This window comes from Syngnathus floridae, chromosome 12, assembly GCF_059516105.1.
Source record: "Syngnathus floridae isolate MCC-2025c chromosome 12, RoL_Sflo_1.0, whole genome shotgun sequence".
Classification (NCBI taxonomy): Eukaryota; Metazoa; Chordata; class Actinopteri; order Syngnathiformes; family Syngnathidae; genus Syngnathus; species Syngnathus floridae.
Genome location: NC_142424.1, coordinates 8,386,681 through 8,410,490, shown reverse-complemented (window position 1 = coordinate 8,410,490; position 23,810 = coordinate 8,386,681). Strand labels below are relative to the sequence as shown.

Below are 23,810 nucleotides of genomic sequence, written 5' to 3'. Positions count from 1 at the left end.
AGTCAATAGAACCATACACATTTAAGAATAAGGCCGAAAGTTGTCAAAAAAAAAAAACCTGAAAGGCTCAGGTACAGATAAAAACAAATAAAAATGACTATATTCTGATTTATTCAAAACACACACTGTACATTTTCATTGAAAAAACATTGGAATGAATATAATTTTAATTGTTAGATGGACATTACATGATACAAGTCCCATCGTTCAGATGTTTCATGGATTCCATTTGTTGTGTCATAGCTAAAATATCCTGAAATCCGGTGCTGAGCCCAGACATGTGCTGGAAATATGCGTCCTTCTCCACCTGCACTGACAGATTATTCACCCCTGCATCTTTCAAAATGGCTGTCACCTGCAAGACAGAACACAATCCGACCAATTACAGCAATCTGTCATTGTAATTCACATGAAAATCAACAAAAAAAAAGTTGCATTTGGCATCGACCTGCTGTATAATGCGCTGCTCCACCACATCGGACATTATCTGGAGGTGGATGGTCCCTGCAATCATGTTGGCTGAATGTCTCCAGAAATGAGGGTCTCTGTATGACAAGACCCCTTCAATCTTCTCAATCTGGAAACAGAACCAAGAAAGTAAAGAGGATCAGCTGGCGGAAGCACACAACTTCATCTGTCCGTGACTTCAGACATAGTAGACAATACTCAACGTTGTCTAAAGCTGTAGCCGCAACACTGTCAAGAGATTCTTCCCCAAAAGGCTGAGACATTGATTCATAATATTACTACTATAGAGAGAACCCATGCTATATCGTAGTTAACAGTTCATACTCTTCTTATACGGCAGATATTCAAATTCCTTTTTTACATACATGTATAACAGTTTGCAAATTCAGTTGCCATTTAACATTATAGGTCAGTATTAACACACTTGGTTATAAGATTTGGCTGAATATAGTGGTGCTCAAAAATAGGATGTTTAATTTTCTTTAATTCTGTAACAGTTTTGTGGTGAATTTCAAATGGGAGTAAAAGAGGTTGAAACATGCACACTAGGCCTCCTGTTTGAAGAATTGCGCAAAAGAATGAGCGAGAACCGAAGCTAAGAAATACTTTAAAGTGTGTTTTAATTGGTTTAGGTGTTTGAATAAATTTAAACACCTAAAAAAGGAAGTAAAACATAAATAAATAAATAACGTTTTTAGGTGGTCCTCTTTACATGGTAGGTGGTTGTGGAAAATCACAATAGACAAGGTTTCACTAGATTCCCATGATGGTCTTCTCACCTTGTGCAGAGCATTGTTCAGTTCCTTCTCATGCTCTGGGGGAATTCTCAGCAGAAGTACCTCGCAAGAATCCTTAAGCAGAGGGATGACACTGAGGAAGATGAGTGTAGCGATGAAGAGAGAGCAAATGGGATCGGCGATCAACCAGCCAAACTGGCGAATGAGGATGGTGGAAATGATTACGCCAACGCTGCCCAACGTATCAGCTAGGACGTGAAGGAAAACACCTGTGAAACAAGACAGAGGGTTTACATCTGGCCTTCCAAAATATGAAGACGGCCGAGCAAGCACACCTCTCATGTTGGCATTCATGCCTCCGCCACCTGAGCTGTGGGAATGCCCGTGTCCGCCGTGTCCATGGCCGCCATGAGAGTGGCCATGACCTCCGTGGCTGTGGTCACCATGGGAGTGGCCGTGGTGTGAATGGCCGTGATCATGCCCCGAGCAACTTTTGCCACCATGGGAATGAGCGTGGCTGAAAGCGCAAATTCCCACCAGGTTGACCAATAAGCCGCCAACAGACACCGGCTATAGGAGACACCAAGTAGAGGGAAGATAAGATGATCATTATACCAATATCGTTACGCACCAACAACAATGGTTTCCCTAAATCGTTAAATTATTTTGCAGTCATTGATAAAAAAAACAAACATTTAGACTGAATGTTGATTGGCTGTTGAATTGAATGAGAATGAACACAGGAACACCTCAAATTGAACTGTCTTCAAAAAGAGATGACTAAATTCACATTCAATTGGCAAATGAAGGTGATGTTACAAAAAGGATGTCCATAAAAGGCCAAGCTATTAGCCTCTAGGATGGCATGCCCATTTCTCTGTAACACTAACTTTTTGTTTGACATTTGCAGACTCCACGTCTAGGCAGGCCTGATGTTCTTGACATGGTTTATGTTTACAGAGTGGAGAAACTGGACAACTCCCCTGCACACTCACACATTTGTACAAAAGCATTCTGGCAGCTATTAATGGCCGGAAAAAAAACCTACTTGAAAGTGAAGATGCTTTGGTGCAGATTTGTGCGTACATTGTTAATAAGACATGGATATACAAATATATGAGGAAAAAGCTTTTACAGGAAATAGAAAAAAGAACTTCACCCACAGTCAGCATGTCCGTATCTATGTTGGGTGGGTCTACTAAACGGGTGACTGACTCCACGAAGACAAAGAAAGCGATGACCATCAGGAACAATCCATTGATGAACCCAGAAAGAATTTCAACACGGGCATACCTGGGAAGAGCACCAGATATTTATTGTAATCACACAACCGAGTTTATCGTTACAATATCTCCTGGTGAAGCGTCTTCACATTCCTCCTCAATTTTACCCATAGGAGAAGATCCTGGTGGCTTTCCATCGGGTCATCAGGGCGGCAAACAACCCGAGGACTAAAGCTGAGCAGTCAAACAACATGTGGAAGCCATCCGAGATCAGCCCCAGGCTGTTAGTCCAAACACCATAAAAGAGCTCAACAAAGGTGAAAGCCTGGAACACATAAACGGCGTTTGACAGCAGAGGCTGTGAGGTGAAATTAACATGGACTAACGGTGAAAACAATATGACAGTTCATCTTGAGCCTTTAAATGAAACACCAGATTTTCTTAACAAAACTACAATTTCCCATTTTAAATCGACATTATCCTTTTGCTTGTTAAAATAAATAAATAAGACAATAAAATAATTAAACTTTTCAGTTTTGTTCCAATTCTGTGAAGCTTAAATTAAAATGTTTTATGAAAAGTTTGTTAATTTGTATTTTATTATAACGCAGTAGACCAAAAATATCTAAAGGCCCATGAAGCAATACCAGTGCATTGCACATACCAGATTAAGACACAGGAAGTAGAAGATCTGTCTCGAGTCGTACTCCTCCAAGATTTGCTTCAAGGAATCTTTAATGAAGCGCGGCAGGGACTGAGAAGTGTGTTGCAAGGCATCACCCATAAAGTTGTACAAAGGAGTCCCTTCAGGTGAGTAACCCACCAGGGTGCCCTTTTGACCTTTCTTTGATGGTGATGAGAGGATACTTGATGCTGGAGAGAAGAGAGCAACTGTTAACAAAAAGGAATGCTTTATGCCATCCGCAAACGTAAAATTTACATTCTAGCACTTTCTTACTTTTTTACATTAAACCAAAGGAGTTTACTATTAGGGTTTTCCTGCACGTAACTTCTGCAGTCCGAACAGAAAGCAGTGAACGTCTCCTGCTCACTCTCCCGAAATCTCCAATAAGACCACAAAAAGTCCCCACATTCATCACTTTTTTTGATTTTCAAGAAGTCACTCATGAGGTTGGAAAAGTTGCTAAATATAGCAACAAAGTCGCTTTGTTGGAAACACTGAGTAGGCCCGCTTCTTCTCATGTCCTAACTCCACCACCGGTTGTCATGGTAGCAAAAAGCCATACTTGGCATGTGCATCAGATAAAGAGGTTCCACAAAACAGTGCGATTTGAACAAGAGGAACAAGTGGAAAGTCATTGTGTTGTTATACTTTGTACTGTATTTACAAGTCATTTTATCAAGAAGGAATTCCTAAATTCTGGGACAAAAAAAAACATCTCCTTTAAAAACAGTGACTCCATTAAAAAAGTTTAATTCAAATTTCAAGGAAAACTTGGACTTTTAGAAAACTTTTAGATTTTGTTTTTAGTAAATTGAAATAGGCATTTAAATTACTGAATTATGCTTTTTTTATATAGATAAATAATACCCAATCGTTGATTTGTTTCACTTATTTTCAAAATAAATTAGAGTTTACTTTTTTCCCCACCAAAGGCACTGCTCAGTCACATTGGCAGTGTTGTAAAAATAAATAGATGTTTTATTCCCAATTCTATTTTTATTCATTTAAACGTGTATGATACTTACACATAATGAAGAAAATGGCACTGACGATCACCCCTCCAGAGAGCACGTGCTCCGTGCTGCCCTGCTGTGGTGGTTTACTCATAGAGCGCAACTGGTCGGTCAGCGGGTGAGTCCAGAAGTTGGCGAGCAGCAGGGCGCTGGAGAAGAGAGCGATGGCGCCATATCGGGCGCACCGCTGCACTTCCATCTTTGCATTGCAGATGGCCTCCACATAAAACTCAAGGATCATCACAGAGAAGATGATCATGGCAAAAGGCAGGATAAGAGCAGACCATGACTCAACCTTACTCTGCAGGGAAACAGTGCAAAAGCCTCTTTGTAGAAAAACTTCCCATCTTTGACATTTAACAACCTTCAAATAATATAATGTGTGGAGGAAATCAGTCAAAAAATGTTTTCCTAATTTTGGAGTCTGTACTTTCTTAGTCTTACTGTACTGTACTTTTACTTTCACAACAGTCACTTTTCACTTATCTGAATGGTTTTGTAGGTTCATTTGCAAGTAAAAGCCTTGGGGGAGATGAGTGCATTATTTCACTTGATATGATGAAATATACCAAGAACATAGTCACTGCTGTGAATTGTTCTCTGTGCCCAATTTAAGTTGATCTACGTGAGAGTGTCTCGGGGCTAAAACAAAACATAAAAAAGTGTATGCATCTACTTATTATATTGCACTTACTTCTGTGGTGGCTGACAACACTATGACCCAGGGCAGCAGTACCACAGCTGACACCAGGTTGTCCAAGGCATAAAGGCGCTTTGCTCCACCTACTTCCACTGAAAGTTTCCTGGAGGCTGTGTGAAAGCCAACCTTCAAGCCCAGGGAGACCACTAGCAGCACAACACCACCCTGATAAAGACAAGAACAGGATAATGTGGTGGTTAATTTGCAATATGGAAGCATTATTTTGTAACTGAAGGCCTACTATGCTTACTTTGTGATCAGCAACCCCCAAAAACGCAATGGTGGTGTACAAAAAGTGAGTTAACGCACTGTCGTGATGTCCCTCAGCTAATTAGTGCAAGAAAAGTTAAGGCTCACAATCAGGAAACAGAGATGCTGCCGTGGCTCCACGACACCAAGTTGGACCTCTGATGTTACACGGAAGAAGAAGAAGAAGAAGAAGAAGAAGAAGAAGAAGAAGAAGAAGAAGAAGAAGAAGAAGAAGAAGAAGAAGAAGGAAACAGAGAAATGTGACATTAAAAAAAATGACCATATTATAATTATTAAGGATACGATGCTCCGCCATTTTTGCCATAAGATCATCATTGTCGAAGAGGAGTAGGCAGATCACTGCGATGATGAAGAGAGCAGCGCCTCTGGTCTGGAAGACAGATGGGTAGAAATTCAGTCATCAGTATGTTAGCAGTTTAGGATAAAAGTAGCATCACTTTGCTGATTTCCAACAGAGCAGGATGGATAATGTGCTCCTTTTCTGTGCTCCTCTTATTTATTTATTTATTGTTGTATTATTTATTCAGCACGCTTTTGTTATACTTGTTTACTTGTTTGTCTGTTGTGAGCCATGTCTTGTCACCGTGGGATAGGGGGGAACGAAATTTCGGTTTCTTTGTGTGTCTTTGGCATGTGGAGAAATTGACAATAAAGCTGACTTTGACTATATGCTACAGCTCCTCTTATTTATTTATTTATTTGTTGTTATTTATTCATTATTTATTCAGCACGCTTTTGTTATACTTGTTTACTTGTTTGTCTGTTGTGGGCCATGTCTTGTCACCGTGGGATAGGGGGGAACAAAATTTCGGTTTCTTTGTGTGTCTTTGGCATGTGAAGAAATTGACAATAAAGCTGACTTTGACTTTGACTTACAGAACTCAAAAGAAAAAGCCTAAAGTTTGACTTCGGGTCAAATTGTACAAAGATGACACAACAACAATTACTGCTGCTCATTCTGTAAATGACGACCGTTTACCTTTGATGGCCCGCCTCCTGAATTGGTGAAGAGGACACCAAGGAGAGCAATCACCACCACATCACTGTGCTCGAAGAGCAGTAATGTTCTGTCAAAGACACAAAAAACACTCCTGTATTATTGCATTTAAACCATCAAATTGTATGGTCTTATACAGAGGGTGACAAGTGTATTTACCTCAGGGGTCCACAGAGAGTGAGCCCAAAAAAGCCCAGTAGGGATATGATACAGCTGAAAACACTGTGCTTTACTAGCTTTATCCACTAAAAAGAAGTAAAAGAAAATGGGGTCATTACAGTACCATGACCATTTGAGGACACACATTGTTTTCCCCCTCACTTAATATGATGGATTGGCACACCAATGAAAAAGAAGAAAAATCAATATACTGTACCTGTCTTTTGGAGATGACTTTTCCAGAGGATAAAGGCTTTTGAAAGACAAGTAAAATAACAGCAGACCTGAGAATAATGAAATAATGTCATATTCATTTTTATTGACAAGATTGAAGACATTTCTATTGTCATATAGTGATTTCATCACACATGTACAGATTTAATTGATTTGTTCTAATCATGAGGTTTCTGTTGTAATATGTTTTTTGTCTAGTTGCTTTCGAATAGGCTATTGTGGCGTTTAAATTGAAAATCGCTGGGTGCATATCTTGGCCACTCTTGAAATTGACCAAACTTATAAGACTTTGTAATTGTAAATATTGAACAGATTCTTAACAGATGTTTTCTAATTTGAATTGTAATTTAGTTTTGTTGTTGTTTAATTCAGCCTAATTGTTGAAATGTCTTAACTGACCTTTGAAGTGATTGAAAAAGAAAGCAAATTGCATTTTAAATGAATAAAGCATCACTTAATAATACATTTAGGAATACTCACCCTAGCTTTAATGTGAAGATGAACTGAACAATGTGAACAACCTTTAGAATGTCATATGATTCGAATATTCCCAAGGCCTTCAAAATCTTTGAGATGATCAGCAAAACTATGTACCTGGTTAACCTGCAGATGAAAAGAGCATGCAAACTAATATAAGCACGTACGGGAGTACTTAAAATGGTTGCACAACGAAACTTGAAGGAAAATAACATTTGTTACCAGAAAGACATATTTTACCTGGAATTGGGAACTTCAACCATCCCAAGTTGTCCTCCGGAAAGGACGTTGTTGCTGTATTTCTCGTCCATTTCAGCCAACAGGCTTTTGATTTACTTCGTATTCTTATAGCATTACTGCTATCTATGAAGTGAATTTAAATGGTCGCTCATTTAGCAATGAAGTACAGCGACAGTATTTATAAAACAATTATAACTGCCCTTTATAAACATTCTCATTGGCAAACTAAACAGAAAAGGCAGCTTTCTGCCTAGGGTAGTTATGAGCTAGCTACCCAGTTCGTATAACAATGAACCCGGTTCTTTTCACCCTTCGACGTTGTAACACGTCTCTTAAAAGTGTATACTTAAACTGTAGCAGTTTAAAGGGAGACTGATGGCGTTTGTTCCAAAATGAACAGCAAAGAAATCCTTCCAAATTGTCCTAAAGCCACTTCCGGACACGATAACAACCCTACGTCATGAAAAGCTTCGAGAGAGTCATTGCTGCGCTGTCGGTGAACTCGACCATTTTAACTCGTGGAATGAGCTGTTGCGTCTTTTCTACGCAAAACATGGGAACAAAAATCATTCATCCAAATTACCGAAATTAAAAACGTTGCGTCAACATTTGGATGTATTTTTTAGTTATGTAAAGAAAAATGACACGCTTGTCTCTATTTTAACCGCAAATAAAATATAATACGGCAATCCCTCGTTTATCGCGTATAATTGGTTCAAAAAACCACCCGCGATAAGTGAAATCCGCGAAGTACGGTCACCAACAAGAAGTACTGGGGAGGCTAACGAGTGCGGAAAGATGCTTATTTGCGATCTCGCTAACTTCTAAACTTCTAAAGGAATGTAAACGGACATTTGGAGCAATACTACATTGTCCTAAAGGTTAGACACATGTTTCCTCAATTTAGAAGTTTTATTTTGACTTTTAAATGTTTTTTTTTAATTTGGGGGGAAAAAAATCTGCGATGGAGTGAAGCCTCGATAAATGAAACGCGAAGTAGCGAGGGATCACTGTATATGGAATAGTAATCGGTGTTCTAGTAGGCATTTTGTGACTTTTTTTTCCCTCGTGGTATTTTTGCGTGTGTGGCTAACGCTAACATCAATTTAAAAATTTTCGGGTCGAGAATTTTTTGAATTCAGAATCGTAATTATCCAAACGTCAACTGGAAGAAGATCTATCTCCCCTGTAAAACTAATGAGAACAAGCAGTGTGAAAATAGACAGAGAAATACAATATGTTAAACCACCAATTCAAGCATTTTATTCAGGAGAAAGAAATTGAAAGGATTTATACGGTCAAATTTTTACAGAGAATGCAATCATTTTATGAACATTTTGAAAGGAAAACAACTTTAACCCTGCATTGAACAATCGTGAAGCTTCTCCAATTTTCACGTTTTGTCTTGTCTTAATGTTCTGGTTCATCGGGTGTTCACATTACGTCTACACATTACGCCCCCGTGGCGGCAGCCACACAGCATTTACGGACTTTGGAATTCGGTCCCCACAAAAGGTGCAATTTATTAAAGATTTGCTTGCGAGCCAAATCAACCAATCAAAACAGCCACATCTGGCTCGCGAGTCATATATTTCCGACACCTGATGTAGACCAAAAGAATAATTGTCCTAATTTGGGCTAATGTTGAATATTTTGAAAAGTGCTATGAAAGGCCAAATCAATCGGCAGAACGATAATCGGTTGGGCCCTAGTCTCAACTGGTATAATGATGAAGTCCCCCACTGCAATTGGTCAAATGGCCCTGTTTTTCATAAATCCAGGATGGCAACCCTACAACAAGAAGTACTCTACACTACTTGTTTGAGCCCTCAATGTCTCAAACTTTCTGTAAAACAATACTGTGTGTGTTTGTCAGTGACAAAAGGAACCAATTTCATGATTTTTTTTTTCCTTTTCCAAAAGGCCATGGGAATAAGAGTGTTTCCAAGTGATTAGTTATAAATAGGTGCTTGTTGAGTATTTGTTTGTTTGCTCTTTGACAAAAAGAGCCTCTGATGTCCAGCTGATGTCGAGTGTTTCAAAATGATCTTTCTTTCAATACATATTTGTTCTGATTTGCCAAACAATCCCAGACAGGGGTGCACGAGTGTTCAGAAAATTTTATTCCACCAAATCCAACGAGATTTTATTTAAAATAAAATAAACCTTTTGTTTTTAAATTTAGCAAAATTGTGTGGTGGGGATGAACTGAATAATTTTGTTGGCACTCTTTATCAATCAGTCAAAAAAATTAGAAAAGAAACCCGAATCGTAATCAGTCGCTTTTATTTCGAAATTTAAAAAAACAACAACGATGAAAACCCACATTTTTTGGACAGCGGTGATCGAGTAAAATACTGCAATCATTAATCAAAAATGCAATAACTGGATTATAAATTTACATGATATACGGTGAATTGTAGATGTAGTAACATACCGAAGAAACAACAGTGAAAACCAACATTTTTCTGGCAGCAGCGATCAAGTAATATAATGCAATCAGTAATCAAAAATGCAATAACTGGATATACAGTTACATGATATACAGTGAATTGTAGCTTCAGTAACATACCAAAGACAATGATGGATTATGGAAAATATGGGATTATTCTTCCAGGTAAAAACTCTCATTACTACAGTGTTTAATTGCAGACAACATTGGCAGTAACAAAGCTCTTTTTTGATTCATTATTTGTAATCATACAATCTATATAAGCTTTCTTTGACCGTAATAAAACAAAAAGCTGTCGAGTCTGGGCTCCCCTTTTAAAGGGTTATTAGGACTAGACAGCACAACATGATTAAAAAAAAAAAAAAACAAGGAATACTGACTTTGGACTTTCATTCAAGCTTCAAAACTATTCTCGTCTCTCACATTCTTACAATTGTGCTCATTGAAAGCACTGGAATAATTGTGTTTTGCTCTTTGAATGAGTGACCTTGTTTACGAAAAGGCAGTCAAAGTTGTCAAGCGCGCAAAAAACAATAGAAGGACAAACAGGCCCCGAGTAGAGTCGAGTGTTAGTGAACATAGAATGCGTGTTCACATTTTATCTGGATGCTAAATGCTACACACTTTGGCAGACGTGTTCTGATTACAATTTTGGGGGAGCATTAAATCTTCTTCTTCGATGACTTGCTTGGGGGGCGCCATTGTCAAATTTCTCCATGGGCATCGATTGGTCTTGAGCCATTGGGAACTGACACAGCGAGGCTGTCACCAAGGTGGACTCTACTGCGCCACCTGTGGCTTCAATGAGGTCATTGGAAAGCGCACTGTGGGCATCTTGCACATGAAGCTGTTGACTTGGGCGCAAGACATTAGCTCCCATCTTCCAGTCTGAAAGAAAACAATCAGTTTCAGTGGACCGCATAGGTATTGCAAATGGTCTTTTGGGCACCCACCTGCCGTAACAGAGCCACGCAGTGCTTGCCGAGGCCAACTCCTAGGTTGGGTTCTCCTGCGACCCAGTGGGTCAAGGTCACCTTGCGGCGGTCCGACCACACGAACATGCCGGGAAGCGCCAGGTCGTTCAGTCCGGTCCACATGTCGCTGGTTTCTGCAGAGGATGGATGGGAACAGAGCTCTCATCCAGTTCTCAGGTATTGCAGTTATTCTACGGAGACTGTTAATTAACGTTTGGGATGCGCACCAAAGTTGGAGGCATTTTTCACCCACGCCTGCTCGACCTTGGTGCGGATAGACACCAGTTCGGCACCAAAACCACGGCAGACTTGTTGAGCATCAGCCCAGTCCCTTTCGTCGTCAAAAGGTTTGTAGCAGAATCCCGCAAACTCCTCCCAGTCAGGTGCCGAGCATCTGGGCTCTGCAGGTGAGACCCCGTGTGAGTTTTAGTGGTCATGACAGTTGGGGTGACATAAAGAAATGGTTTTTGAACTCACCCCCATCGGCAAACGTATAAGACACACCCAGTGGGTCGTCCAAACTGCAGATAGGAAAGCGGTAATTAGCTGGTGGCTCTTCATGGGACTTTTCTGTCAAAGTTGGCTACTCACTATCTGGAGATGATCCCGTTCCCAGTGGAGCCCGTGTAGACTTGCTGTTTGGGAGCTCGCATCACAATACAATCTCCTCCAATGTTATTCTGAATGACGCCAGCGTGAATGGCGGCGGCGCAAATGTGCGAGCTCTGCATTTACACAAAGTTGCAGTCACAGACAAGAACTCGACCAGTGGCTCAGGCACTCATGTACCTCAGAGTAGACCAATGTTCCAAAGACAACGTGTTTGGCACAGCCTGGTGGACAGTAGAACCTGCGGAAGGCACGCACACGTTGTGAAATTGACGACAGGCAGTCATCGTCATGAAACACCGTGTCGCGTGTCACTCACGTCATCGAATCGGTCAAGTGGAGGCTGTTGAACCGTCTGGCACAGGTCATCGCATCTGTCGGACACAAGAGGAGATCATCGCATGTTTTGGCCTTGTTGTTTTCGGCAACCAAAGCGGTGGATTGTGTTGCTCACCGTCATGTGCGCATCCCAAGATGTCTAAGCGGAGGCCAAATTCTGGACGATTCTCCAGCGGCAGAATGCGGACGTACTGAGCGAACGCGGGCGTCTCAAGCAGATGAGTCCCACCACCGATGAACTAGAAACAGAATGTTTCCTTGTTTGTCGTGACAAGATTGGAGGATGAGGTTGCGGTCGACCTGATTAGCCCCGTGCTCACCTTCCCGTTTGGGTGTTTGGTCCACTTCCTCCTATCAACGCTCATCTTCATCTCAAGTTGGATGTCCCAGGAGCGGGTATTGTCGCTATCACACCCCTGGGTCACGATCGCCGTCACCTTTCTCTTGTGACCGAGGTTCACCTGGATCCAGCTGCCGACGGCTGGAGGGGACGAGACATTAGAACGCTCAGGAGACCACAGTGCCAAGCTGTCAATTATCTGCGTACGATCTTTTGACGGCTTCCAGCAGGACTCCCCGTTGAGGCGGGCTTTTTCTGGGGTGGCGTCTTCCATCGAGGAGGAGGCTTTGAAGAAAGAGTCTGCGAGGCTCCCGTCCGCAATGCCCAGACTGTCAAGACATACTGAGGACAGCCAAAAGTTATTTTCATTTGGAAGGGATGCTTAAAGGCCAAATAAAATACAAATCTGCCCATCTATCCTCTTGTGGGACTCCTTGCATTATTGCAGAGCAGAAGATCACGAGACGCAAAGCCCACCTTTGTGTTCACAGCTATAGACCATCTCCAGATATTTGGAGGTGGCAGGGCAGGAATCGTCCTCCAAAAGCTCAATGTGGCATTTTTGCTGGCCGTTGCACATTTTCCTGTAGCGAGGGAGGATGCCTTCCACTGCGCAGTACTCTGCAAGTTACAACACACCAGTGAGTCTGAGTGGGCCTGATGAGCATTGAGGCACCTGAATGAGTTCACCAAGACAAAGTTGAACAAAACTAGCACGTTTCTGAGTACAGACTCATTCTGGGATTTGAGCGGTTTGTAAGCATTGGTTCATTTTCATTACGTTCCATAGCGTGCTAAAGTTCTTTGGAGACTTCCAGGAGGAGACCAAGCAAAACACTACTGAATGAGCCTTCAGAGGTAGGTGGATAAATGCCTTAATTGGCGGCATCAAAATGGTGGCTTCTCAGGTCTTACCGTCGTCGTATGAGTCGCTGTCCAGCAAGCAAACGTCGTCACTCCGCCGACCGTAAAAGGCCGACTGGATGCTGATGCGGCCTTGCTTCTGACCCTCACTCTCACATACAAGGTCAGCAGAATGGTTGTTGCAGACAAGGATCTCCTTCAAGCCTGAAAAAGCATTGTCAGGTCATTTTTGCCTAGGATTGTTTGAAGCCACTGTTTAAGACGACTTACCGTCATGAGGCTGGGGAGGTTTTGGCGTGTTTCCTGCAAGAAAACAACCAAAGATGTGAATCAGCACATTGTGAGAATCGTCTGAGCGTCGTCACGTCTTACCTCTTTTCTTGCAGATGTAGCCCCTTTTCTTCCTGCAATCGTCAAACTTCCAGCGGCCGTTGCTTGTGAGTAAGGAAAGACAGGATGCGCCAGAGAGGTCACCGGGGTCATCTGGAAGGAGACGACAGATGCTCAGCTCCGTTCCTCCGCAACATCGGAGACAAACATTGGTTAGGTTTTTGACCCACCTCCGTCCATGACCACGTAACGAAACGGGGATCCGTCAGTCCATTCGCTGCCGTCTTTCGTGATGTTGTTGTTGGCGCCCAACCACAGAGAGGGAGAGCTCGGCAGAAAAGTGTACAGACCTTTGGAGGTGAATGGTAAAAAATGTGCAACAAGAGTTTGAAACATTCTCGTTGGCGCTCTGCTCGCAGGGGGGAGCAAAGATAGACCAACTGCTCATTGGTGGCCACGCTGTACCGATGAAGAGGCACGTGATTTGAAATAAATGTTAAATGCGTAAATGTTAAAGGTGGTCAGCGGAAACAAATTGAAATAAATGTTAAATGCGTAAATGTTAAAGGTGGTCAGCGGAAACACAGGTGACGTCTGGAGCCCCGCCCGTGTTGGGGGATTTGAACACCTCTGATTGCGACCGGACAAACAGACAGCCTACTTTGTGTGAAGGCCTGTTCGCGCGAGTCGGCGATGCTGAGCAGGTCGCCTCCGCGGCGGAGGCAGTCGTCTCGCGCCTTCTGCCACGTCTTGGTGGGTCTGCGTTGGATAAGGTAGCAGAAGTCGTCGGAGGATCGGTCCGGCCACCAGCCGCACTTTGCACTCCAGCCTGCAAGCGAGACTCCCGTCACTCAAGGGCAAACCGGTGACAAGAAACCACGTGTCGACTGCTGGGTGGGACGCCCACCTGCCGGCGGAGGAAGAACAAACTCTTGGACCTTGGCTGCAAGGAAAAGAGAGGAGTCATTAGCACTCTTAGATAGAGGGAGCACATGGAAGTGCAAGGTGAGTGCTCTTCATTTTCGGACCTTTTTTACAAATGAATGGCCGAATATTGGTGCAGGGCCAGTCCTCAACTTGTCCAGTTGGCGACAGTGCACAGCAATCACCACGTCCTGTCGGCCCGTTTGGCACCCACGCAATGTTGCCCTGCGGACGACACGCCGAACATGACTTTGCCGCATTTGGTGTAACTTGCGTGTTTGGTGGAACCTTTGCCCTCCGACATGACACCTTCATTCAGGGCAAATGACAACGTTTGTAGACTGCTCTAAATGTTTCATTTACTGTAGGCGTTGCGTCGCTCCACTCAAAGTTGTTCTTGTTCTTCTTGAGTCCCACCCAAGCTTGCAATCCTCCTACATCTGGCGCATGAGCTTGAAGATATCAGAGAAGCGAGGAAATTTAGCACAAGAAGAGCATTCAAATTTTGTGAAGTGCTAGATGACGATTGCTGGTATCGGCAGTTGGTCTTGGCGCTCACCGGCCAAGAATTGGCTATCAACCAGTGATTGGACGCTGGCCAGGTGACCGTTCCATTCTCTGCAGAACTTCTCGGCTGCCTCCCAAGTTCGCTTCATCCCTTCAAAGTGATAGCAAGAGTCCCTGTACAGGAAGTCGCCAGTGCCGCAGTAGGAAGCTGAAGCCACCAAAAAAACATGGATTACAAATCCACAACAAGACGTTGCAGGTGTGGAAAAAAAAAGCCTCGCTGCCACTCACTCTCCACTCGATTGTAGCCGAATGCGTAGTCTTTGTAGGAACACAGCCGTCCGTCCGGGCAGGCTGCAGGGGGACGACGTGATTGCAAGTTTTTCTCCTTTGAGCGTTAACGTCACAACGGACGGGCAGACTTACCGTCGAGCGGCCGCTCGCACATGTACGCCAATGAGGATCCGCACGAGCCATGTCTCCACTTTCCAGGCTGACTCTCTACGTGCACACCTTGGTTGACGTACGCGCAGGATTCATTGTTGGAGCTGTTGAAAAAGGTCGGGAAAAAGGAGACACACATGCGACAAACGTGCCAATTTGGAGGCTTTTCCTCCTGTCTCATCAATACTCTCAAAATTCGCAGATGGGATCCATAATCTCGCTGTGTGTTCCGCCTGACAACAAAAGGACGCAAAGAGGTGACCTTCTTACCTTCTATCTTGACGCGAGTCCCAGTTGGCGTAGGTCGGCGTCACGCCGGTGTCGGACAAAGACAGTCTTTTTTCTCCTGCTTCAAAAAACTGACACCAGGCCACGTCGCAGTTCTGCCGAAACCAATCGCAGGTGACGGTTAGGTACCAGTGGAAAGTCAACGTATTCTACCGCTTTCGTCTCACCAGATTGGAACGTCCGATCCAGAACGGCTTGTCGCCCATTTGCTCCTTCACAAAGCTTTCCTCGTGTGTCGAGGTGATGGAGACCAGGTCGCCGCCCTCCCAGACGCAGTCGTAACGAGCCCCCAGCCAACCGTTGGTGGTCTCCATCTTCTTGTAGCAGTTGGAGCCAAAGCGTCGCCACCCTTTGGTCCTTTCACATGTCTGAACGACTGAGGAGACATTTGGGGATTACGCACTCAGTTTCAGGCAAATGCGTCATCTGCATCGAAACTCACATGAGACAAAAAAATGTGTCCGCTGACACACATTGGGGAGAATTGGCCGAGCATCTCGTCTTACCTCTTCTCTTGCAGACGTAGCCGCGCTTCTTCTCGCAATCGACAACCTCTATGCCGCCCTTGCCACTGAGTAAGGAGTTGCATCGTCGGCCGGGGGGGTCACCAGGGTTACCTGGAGGGAGACCACAGATGCTCAGCGCTCCTTTGTTCCTTCATACATCGGCCAGGTTTTAGACCCACCTGCGCCCAAAAGGACGGAACTCGGTGAGGATTCGTCAGACTGCTTGCTGCCAACTTCAACAATGATGTCGCTGGCGTCCAACCACAAAGAGGAACCGCTTGGCAGAAGCCCTTTGGGTCAAAGGTGAATACAGAACAGAAGGTTGACTGACGCATCTTACAGAGGCAAGTGCAAAATGCTTAACTAAAACAAAGTGTGGGTGAAGTCTGGGTTGGTGGGGGTCACAAGCTTATTTTTGGTCTTTTCTTTGGAATGACAGAAACTCGGCAAAAAGCGCAGCAGACTGTAGACGGCTTACCTCGTATGAAGGTATGTTCGTTCGAGTCGGTGATGGCGAGCAGGTTGCCTCTGAGGCGGGTGCACTTGTCTCGCGCCTCCTTCCAGGTCTTGTTGGCCATGTCGTGGATCAAGTAGCACAAGTCGTTGGCGGGGTTCTCCCGCCACCAGCCGCACTTTGCACTCTTGCCTGCAAGCGAGACTCAAGTCACTTGAGGTCAAACAAGATTCTGCAAGTGGGCTGCAGGCTGGGACGCCCACCTGATGCTGATGCCGACGCCGGAAGAAGCGGAAGAGAAGCTCTGGCCTTGCCTGCAAGGATGCGAGAGGGGTCAAATATGAGAGAGCAATGAGAAGACAAAGGGCAAATGGGAGGTTGTGACTTTCTGACCTTTTTGACAGATGGATGGACGAAGGCCAGTACAGCCCTCAAGCTGAATTTCTCCATTCTCATTCAATTTTGCGCAGTCATCTGAATTTTGAATGAGGTTCTTTGTGACGTTGTCCTGCAGAGGATACAGCGTGTTTGGTGTTGCAATTGCTCAGATGGCTTCCCGCGAAATTTCCTTCAAAGGCACCTCACTGGTTCAAATCTGTTTTTCTTCTTACCATTCTCATCATTTCTGGAACCAATAGAAATTGTTGCGATACTCCAACCCGAGTTTCAGATTGAAGCTTTCCAAACCCTAAACTGTTAATTTTTATTCTGAAAAACGTTTTCCTGTGAAATGCATGGTGAAATCTTATTGTTTTTTTTTCTCTTATATATCACAATTCTAAGCCATCAAACTAAAGGACATTTTTGACTTCTTGTAACAAATTCAAATCTATTTAACAGGAAGACCATTCTTGTCAGATTTCTCCTCTCTATTGAATCAACTGTGCTCTACTAAAATGACAGTTTTTAATGTTTTGCTTTCCAACATGACAGCTTCATGAGTGACAATTTTTTAGACCTGCGTTGCAAATGTGTCACTTACTGTAGATGATCCGTCGAACCACTCAAATGTTCTTTTCTTGAGTCCCAGCCAAGGTTGAGATCCTTCTCGCACGTGAGCTTGAGGAAAGCAGAACGAGCAATTGTGACGATGTCGAGAAAACATGGCGGGACGATTGGTCAGTTTGTCTTGGCGCTCACCAGCCAAAAATTGTCTGTCGACCGGTGAGGGGATGCTGGCCAAGAGACCTCTCTTTTCCTTGCAGAAATCTTCAGCCGCTTGCCAAGTTTTAGGCGTCCCCTCAAAGTGATAACAAGAGTCCTTGTACAGGAACTCGTTAGAGTCACAGTAGGAAGCTGAAAGCCAAAATAAACTCATTAGAAAACCACAACGAGACGGAGTAGGTGTAAAACGAAAAAGCAACTCATTAGGAAACGACAACGAGAGGCGCGGGTGTCAGAAGAAGCGTCGCTCCACTCACTCTCCACTCGACTGTAAGTGTAACCCAAGTCTTTGTAGGAACACGGCCATCCATCTGGGCAGTCTGCAGAAAGATGACATGGTTGCACTTTTCTCCTTTCACGTCAAACGTGCAGACTTACCGTCGGGCGACCGCTCGCACATGTACGCCAATGAGGATCTGCACGAGCCACGTCTCCACTTGCTAGGCTGACTGTCTCCGTGCACACCTTGGTTGACGTACACGCAGGATTCATCGTCGGAGCTGTTGAGAAAAGTCGGAAAAAGCGAGACACATCCGACAAACGTGCCAATTTGGAGGTTTTGCCCTTTTTTTCTGATGAAAACTCACCCCCAAAAGCATTTTTTAGAAAGCAATTTGAAAATATCACCGTGCATCCCACCTGACCCAAGAGGCAAAGAGGTGATCTTCTCACCTCTGGTCTTGACGCGGGTCCCAGTTGGCGTAGGTCGGCGTCACACTGGTGTAGGACCAAGTCACACTCTTTTCGCCCGCTTTAAAAAACTGACACCAGGTCTCGTTGCAGTTCTGCAGAGTCCAAACTCATTGTCAATGGTGTACCAATAGTGAGCCAACAGCCACTTGCTCGCGGTTCCATCTCAACTAGCAGTCGCCAGCCAACAGCAGCCTGCACTTACCAGATTGGAGAGTCCGATCCAGAACGGTTTGTTGCCCATTTGCTCCATCACAAACATTTCCTCGTCTTCAGAGGTGATGGAGACAAGGTCGCCGCCCTCCCAGAGGCAGTTGTGACGAGCCCCCAGCCAACCGTTCGGGGTCTCCATCTTCTTGTAACAGTTTGAGCCGTGAGGACTCCATCTGTTGACTGTGTCACATGTTGGCTCATGATGGGTTAAAGCTGAAGAAACATAAAAATTCCCATGGTCATTTTCCAACCTTTGGTAAAAATAACTAATTCAGCAAACAAGCAAGAATGCACGCCACCTAATTCAGCCAAATTGCGTCACCTGCATGACTGACAATCCACAATTGACACGACTTACAAAGGACTTGGGCATTTAGGGCTATTAGCCTAAAATAGTAGAGTCACAAAAAAAATCAACAAGGCACATTTTTAAACGTGACATTCATTAACCAGCTTCAGGATGCTGAATGATTTCATGGACTGTTGCACATGTCAAAAAACGGAGGAAATTCAGTCCACTTCTGTCATTCTGCCCCTCGGACAGAGAAAAATGTGTTGTTGGTGGTGTTTTTTTTTTTTGCTCATGTGCAGCCCACAGGATGGCGCTACAGGTCAAGAGTCCACATTCAACTTTTTTTATTTTCATTCATCACCAAAATATACGTTTGCAATCTATGCAAAGGAAGACGTCTTTTTTAATACAGCTACAGAACAATTGGAGCTCCCTTTTTTTTTTTCCAGGTAGTTACACAAGAAAGAGCTCATGCCCAGTTGTACATTTGTAACGCATCACTATTCCATCAGCGCAATGGGCTAGCTCGTCAACATTTAAGAGGAAAAAAAAAACATTGAAAAAAAACTGGCTGAAATTATGCTCTCATTTGTTTTTGCTTTTGGCAAAATCTCAGTGGGGAAAAATGCACTACATGCAGCGTATGGGGCGCTGCAACAAAAGGACCTCCAAAGCGACAGGAAAAAAGTTACTTCGAATTGCTATTTTATGCATTTATTTAACAGCTGTCTGTTCACGTGTGATCATTAACAGAGGCGCTGCACTGATAGGCGCCCCTCTGCTCTGTGCCCCTCACCTCCGCCCACACACACGCAGAGGCGCTCCAGAGCAACGGAGCCTTCTCGAGCATGCGAGTATTTTCTAAAGAATTCAGGTGATGGTTTGCACATTTTATCTTGTACAAGTAAATGTTGTCGAATAGAACAATTCCATTTTGTAAATGAGTAGGACTGTACACTTGACCATCAACCCCCGCATCCCTGGTTGTCATAAGGCCACCCCAGCTGATGCAGGGCCCCCCTCGGCCACCCCGATGAAAAAGTGCATTCAACTCAGGACATTGGCAAACATATTCTTCTTAAACAACATCCAAAATATTGGGCCATTAAAATCACCTTTGATCACTCGTGTCAAATGAGCAGGGTTACTCCCCAAAGCACTGGTGGTTCTAGACGGTTTCACCCAGGGGGGTGTCTCCAGAAGCAGGTTGGAGGTTATACACACCCCCACCACACACACACACCCCCACACCCACATTTCTGCATTCCCTGCATGTCACATTTTTCTGCATCGCGCATAAATATATTTACATAATACATATCTTAATGCAATTTTCAACTCGGGCTGCTACACATGATTATTTAGCGAATAGAATAGTCACCCATGGTATGGTCACTATACTGCGAGCTGATCTTGCATAACCCTCATTAGCTTACAGGCTGAATTCTTTACGCTATGAAAGTAAAAATAAAGACAAGCATCGTCATGTCATTTTTGTTTTGCATCGTTTGAAGTCACCGTTCAGAGACTTACCATGAAGAGGCTGCTGAGGCTTTGCCGGGATTCCTGGTAGACAAAAGCCAAAGACACGAGTCAGCATGCTGTGAGAATCCACTGAGCGTCGCCACGTCTTACCTCTTTTCTTGCAGATGTAGCCCCTTTTCTTCCTGCAATCGGCAAACTTCCAGCGGCCGTTGCTTGTTAGTAAGGAAAGACAGGATGCTCCAAAGAGGTCACCGGGGTCATCTGTAAGGAGACGACAGATGCTCCGTTCCATTCCTCCGCAACATCGCAGGCAAACATCAATTGGGTTTTGGACACACCTCTGTCCATGAACATGTAACCGAACGGGGATCCGTCAGTCCACTCGCTGCCGTCTTTCATGATCTTGTTGTTGGCCCCCAACCACAGAGAGGGGGCGCTCGACAGAGAAGTGTACAGACCTTTGGAGGTAAATGGTAAAATGAGTTTGAAACATTCTCGTTGGCGCTCTGCTCGCTGATGGCTCGCTGACTGCTCATTGGTGGAACGCACTATCGTATATTCCAGTATATTAGCGGTTGTCCAAGGAAACCAAATGCATGCATGTGAGGTCTGGAGCTCTGCCCATGTTGGGGGAATTCAACAGCCCTGGTTGCGACCGGACAGACAGACAGCCTACTTTGTATGAAGGCCTGTTCGCGTGAGTCGGCAATGCTGAGCAGGTCGCCTCCGCGGCGGAGGCAGTCGTCTCGCGCCTTCTGCCACGTCTTGGTGGGCCTGTGCTGGATCAGGTAGCAGAAGTCGTCGGAGGATCGGTCCGGCCACCAGCCGCACTTTGCACTCCAGCCTGCAAGCGAGACTCAAGTCATTTGAGGCCAAACCGGTGACAAGAGACCACGTGTCGACTGCTGGGTGGGACGCCCACCTGCCGGCGGAGGAAGAACAAACTCTTGGACCTTGGCTGCAAGGAAAAGAGAGGAGTCATTAGCACTCTTAGATAGAGGGAGCACATGGAAGTGCAAGGTGAGTGCTCTTCATTTTCGGACCTTTTTTACAAATGAATGGCCGAATATTGGTGCAGGGCCAGTCCTCAACTTGTCCAGTTGGCGACAGTGCACAGCAATCACCACGTCCTGTCGGCCCGTTTGGCACCCACGCAATGTTGCCCTGCGGACGACACGCCGAACATGACTTTGCCGCATTTGGTGTAACTTGCGTGTTTGGTGGAACCTTTGCCCTCCGACATGACACCTTCATTCAGGGCAAATGACAACGTTTGTAGACTGCTCTAAATGTTTCATTTACTGTAGGCGTTGCGTCGCTCCACTCAAAGTTGTTCTTGTTCTTCTTGAGTCCCACCCAAGCTTGCAATCCTCCTACATCTGGCGCATGAGCTTGAAGATATCAGAGAAGCGAGGAAATTTAGCACAAGAAGAGCATTCAAATTTTGTGAAGTGCTAGATGACGATTGCTGGTATCGGCAGTTGGTCTTGGCGCTCACCGGCCAAGAATTGGCTATCAACCAGTGATTGGACGCTGGCCAGGTGACCGTTCCATTCTCTGCAGAACTTCTCGGCTGCCTCCCAAGTTCGCTTCATCCCTTCAAAGTGATAGCAAGAGTCCCTGTACAGGAAGTCGCCAGTGCCGCAGTAGGAAGCTGAAGCCACCAAAAAAACATGGATTACAAATCCACAACAAGACGTTGCAGGTGTGGAAAAAAAAAGCCTCGCTGCCACTCACTCTCCACTCGATTGTAGCCGAATGCGTAGTCTTTGTAGGAACACAGCCGTCCGTCCGGGCAGGCTGCAGGGGGACGACGTGATTGCAAGTTTTTCTCCTTTGAGCGTTAACGTCACAACGGACGGGCAGACTTACCGTCGAGCGGCCGCTCGCACATGTACGCCAATGAGGATCCGCACGAGCCATGTCTCCACTTTCCAGGCTGACTCTCTACGTGCACACCTTGGTTGACGTACGCGCAGGATTCATTGTTGGAGCTGTTGAAAAAGGTCGGGAAAAAGGAGACACACATGCGACAAACGTGCCAATTTGGAGGCTTTTCCTCCTGTCTCATCAATACTCTCAAAATTCGCAGATGGGATCCATAATCTCGCTGTGTGTTCCGCCTGACAACAAAAGGACGCAAAGAGGTGACCTTCTTACCTTCTATCTTGACGCGAGTCCCAGTTGGCGTAGGTCGGCGTCACGCCGGTGTCGGACAAAGACAGTCTTTTTTCTCCTGCTTCAAAAAACTGACACCAGGCCACGTCGCAGTTCTGCCGAAACCAATCGCAGGTGACGGTTAGGTACCAGTGGAAAGTCAACGTATTCTACCGCTTTCGTCTCACCAGATTGGAACGTCCGATCCAGAACGGCTTGTCGCCCATTTGCTCCTTCACAAAGCTTTCCTCGTGTGTCGAGGTGATGGAGACCAGGTCGCCGCCCTCCCAGACGCAGTCGTAACGAGCCCCCAGCCAACCGTTGGTGGTCTCCATCTTCTTGTAGCAGTTGGAGCCAAAGCGTCGCCACCCTTTGGTCCTTTCACATGTCTGAACGACTGAGGAGACATTTGGGGATTACGCACTCAGTTTCAGGCAAATGCGTCATCTGCATCGAAACTCACATGAGACAAAAAAATGTGTCCGCTGACACACATTGGGGAGAATTGGCCGAGCATCTCGTCTTACCTCTTCTCTTGCAGACGTAGCCGCGCTTCTTCTCGCAATCGACAACCTCTATGCCGCCCTTGCCACTGAGTAAGGAGTTGCATCGTCGGCCGGGGGGGTCACCAGGGTTACCTGGAGGGAGACCACAGATGCTCAGCGCTCCTTTGTTCCTTCATACATCGGCCAGGTTTTAGACCCACCTGCGCCCAAAAGGACGGAACTCGGTGAGGATTCGTCAGACTGCTTGCTGCCAACTTCAACAATGATGTCGCTGGCGTCCAACCACAAAGAGGAACCGCTTGGCAGAAGCCCTTTGGGTCAAAGGTGAATACAGAACAGAAGGTTGACTGACGCATCTTACAGAGGCAAGTGCAAAATGCTTAACTAAAACAAAGTGTGGGTGAAGTCTGGGTTGGTGGGGGTCACAAGCTTATTTTTGGTCTTTTCTTTGGAATGACAGAAACTCGGCAAAAAGCGCAGCAGACTGTAGACGGCTTACCTCGTATGAAGGTATGTTCGTTCGAGTCGGTGATGGCGAGCAGGTTGCCTCTGAGGCGGGTGCACTTGTCTCGCGCCTCCTTCCAGGTCTTGTTGGCCATGTCGTGGATCAAGTAGCACAAGTCGTTGGCGGGGTTCTCCCGCCACCAGCCGCACTTTGCACTCTTGCCTGCAAGCGAGACTCAAGTCACTTGAGGCCAAACAAGATTCTGCAAGTGGGCTGCAGGCTGGGACGCCCACCTGATGCTGATGCCGACGCCGGAAGAAGCGGAAGAGAAGCTCTGGCCTTGCCTGCAAGGATGCGAGAGGGGTCAAATATGAGAGAGCAATGAGAAGACAAAGGGCAAATGGGAGGTTGTGACTTTCTGACCTTTTTGACAGATGGATGGACGAAGGCCAGTACAGCCCTCAAGCTGAATTTCTCCATTCTCATTCAATTTTGCGCAGTCATCTGAATTTTGAATGAGGTTCTTTGTGACGTTGTCCTGCAGAGGATACAGCGTGTTTGGTGTTGCAATTGCTCAGATGGCTTCCCGCGAAATTTCCTTCAAAGGCACCTCACTGGTTCAAA

At 45.2% G+C, this 23,810-nt stretch overlaps 3 protein-coding genes across 3 annotated transcripts in view; all 3 read right to left on the bottom strand.

The window, feature by feature from the left end:
• Positions 1–94: 94 nt before the first annotated feature.
• On the bottom strand, positions 95–7,679 carry slc30a5 (solute carrier family 30 member 5). The gene is made up of 16 exons (XM_088392423.1): positions 7,204–7,679; positions 6,967–7,089; positions 6,470–6,536; positions 6,253–6,338; positions 6,076–6,163; positions 5,379–5,466; positions 5,077–5,153; positions 4,821–4,991; positions 4,139–4,427; positions 3,093–3,301; positions 2,596–2,753; positions 2,369–2,498; positions 1,541–1,775; positions 1,248–1,474; positions 449–577; positions 95–355 (listed from the first exon to the last, which is right to left on the bottom strand). The coding sequence occupies exons 1-16, from the start codon at positions 7,272–7,274 to the stop codon at positions 185–187; spliced, it is 2,319 nt and encodes a 772-aa protein (XP_088248549.1). The 5' UTR covers positions 7,275–7,679; the 3' UTR covers positions 95–184.
• Positions 7,680–9,472: 1,793 nt separating this feature from the next.
• Positions 9,473–13,507, bottom strand: LOC148389946 (uncharacterized). Its single transcript, XM_088391411.1, has 15 exons — positions 13,342–13,507; positions 13,154–13,264; positions 13,052–13,084; positions 12,833–12,985; positions 12,395–12,538; positions 12,125–12,259; positions 11,898–12,058; positions 11,693–11,816; positions 11,558–11,612; positions 11,419–11,479; positions 11,221–11,354; positions 11,107–11,150; positions 10,857–11,030; positions 10,609–10,763; positions 9,473–10,543 (listed from the first exon to the last, which is right to left on the bottom strand). Exons 1-15 carry the CDS (start codon positions 13,505–13,507, stop codon positions 10,436–10,438), a joined length of 1,758 nt encoding a protein of 585 aa, XP_088247537.1. The 3' UTR covers positions 9,473–10,435.
• A 175-nt stretch (positions 13,508–13,682) lies between these two features.
• The window catches only part of LOC148389945 (uncharacterized), a 29,569-nt gene continuing 19,441 nt past the window's right edge, over positions 13,683–23,810 (bottom strand). Inside the window, exons 62-98 of the mRNA XM_088391410.1 lie at positions 23,610–23,724; positions 23,480–23,530; positions 23,241–23,408; positions 22,942–23,052; positions 22,763–22,873; positions 22,424–22,632; positions 22,239–22,351; positions 21,951–22,072; positions 21,816–21,878; positions 21,577–21,732; positions 21,381–21,469; positions 21,122–21,242; positions 21,001–21,036; positions 20,755–20,922; positions 20,417–20,536; positions 20,229–20,339; positions 20,127–20,159; positions 18,294–18,514; positions 18,071–18,183; positions 17,777–17,898; positions 17,656–17,718; positions 17,375–17,530; positions 17,217–17,293; positions 16,628–16,742; positions 16,498–16,548; positions 16,259–16,426; positions 15,960–16,070; positions 15,781–15,891; positions 15,442–15,650; positions 15,257–15,369; positions 14,969–15,090; positions 14,834–14,896; positions 14,595–14,750; positions 14,399–14,487; positions 14,140–14,260; positions 14,019–14,054; positions 13,683–13,940 (exon numbers count right to left, since the gene is read on the bottom strand). Coding sequence (XP_088247536.1) covers positions 13,684–13,940; positions 14,019–14,054; positions 14,140–14,260; positions 14,399–14,487; positions 14,595–14,750; positions 14,834–14,896; positions 14,969–15,090; positions 15,257–15,369; positions 15,442–15,650; positions 15,781–15,891; positions 15,960–16,070; positions 16,259–16,426; positions 16,498–16,548; positions 16,628–16,742; positions 17,217–17,293; positions 17,375–17,530; positions 17,656–17,718; positions 17,777–17,898; positions 18,071–18,183; positions 18,294–18,514; positions 20,127–20,159; positions 20,229–20,339; positions 20,417–20,536; positions 20,755–20,922; positions 21,001–21,036; positions 21,122–21,242; positions 21,381–21,469; positions 21,577–21,732; positions 21,816–21,878; positions 21,951–22,072; positions 22,239–22,351; positions 22,424–22,632; positions 22,763–22,873; positions 22,942–23,052; positions 23,241–23,408; positions 23,480–23,530; positions 23,610–23,724 — 4,371 coding nt within the window. The 3' untranslated portion in view covers position 13,683. The remainder of the gene's footprint in view (positions 13,941–14,018; positions 14,055–14,139; positions 14,261–14,398; positions 14,488–14,594; positions 14,751–14,833; positions 14,897–14,968; positions 15,091–15,256; positions 15,370–15,441; positions 15,651–15,780; positions 15,892–15,959; positions 16,071–16,258; positions 16,427–16,497; positions 16,549–16,627; positions 16,743–17,216; positions 17,294–17,374; positions 17,531–17,655; positions 17,719–17,776; positions 17,899–18,070; positions 18,184–18,293; positions 18,515–20,126; positions 20,160–20,228; positions 20,340–20,416; positions 20,537–20,754; positions 20,923–21,000; positions 21,037–21,121; positions 21,243–21,380; positions 21,470–21,576; positions 21,733–21,815; positions 21,879–21,950; positions 22,073–22,238; positions 22,352–22,423; positions 22,633–22,762; positions 22,874–22,941; positions 23,053–23,240; positions 23,409–23,479; positions 23,531–23,609; positions 23,725–23,810) is intronic.

What these genes read in the sequence shown, in the direction of transcription:
- slc30a5 (XM_088392423.1), bottom strand. Translation starts at nt 7,274, where the DNA reads ATGGACGAGAAATACAGCAACAACGTCCTTTCCGGAGGACAACTTGGG. An exon ending in CATGAATGCCAACATGAGAG is followed by an intron (nt 1,475 to 1,540) that starts GTGTGCTTGCTC and finishes CTTGTTTCACAG; the next exon opens with GTGTTTTCCTTCACGTCCTA. An exon ending in AGCAGCGCATTATACAGCAG is followed by an intron (nt 356 to 448) that starts GTCGATGCCAAA and finishes TCTGTCTTGCAG; the next exon opens with GTGACAGCCATTTTGAAAGA.
- LOC148389946 (XM_088391411.1), bottom strand. Translation starts at nt 13,507, where the DNA reads ATGTTTCAAACTCTTGTTGCACATTTTTTACCATTCACCTCCAAAGGT. An exon ending in TTACGTGGTCATGGACGGAG is followed by an intron (nt 13,265 to 13,341) that starts GTGGGTCAAAAA and finishes GTCTCCTTCCAG; the next exon opens with ATGACCCCGGTGACCTCTCT. An exon ending in CAGCGACTCATACGACGACG is followed by an intron (nt 12,539 to 12,832) that starts GTAAGACCTGAG and finishes TGTAACTTGCAG; the next exon opens with AGTACTGCGCAGTGGAAGGC.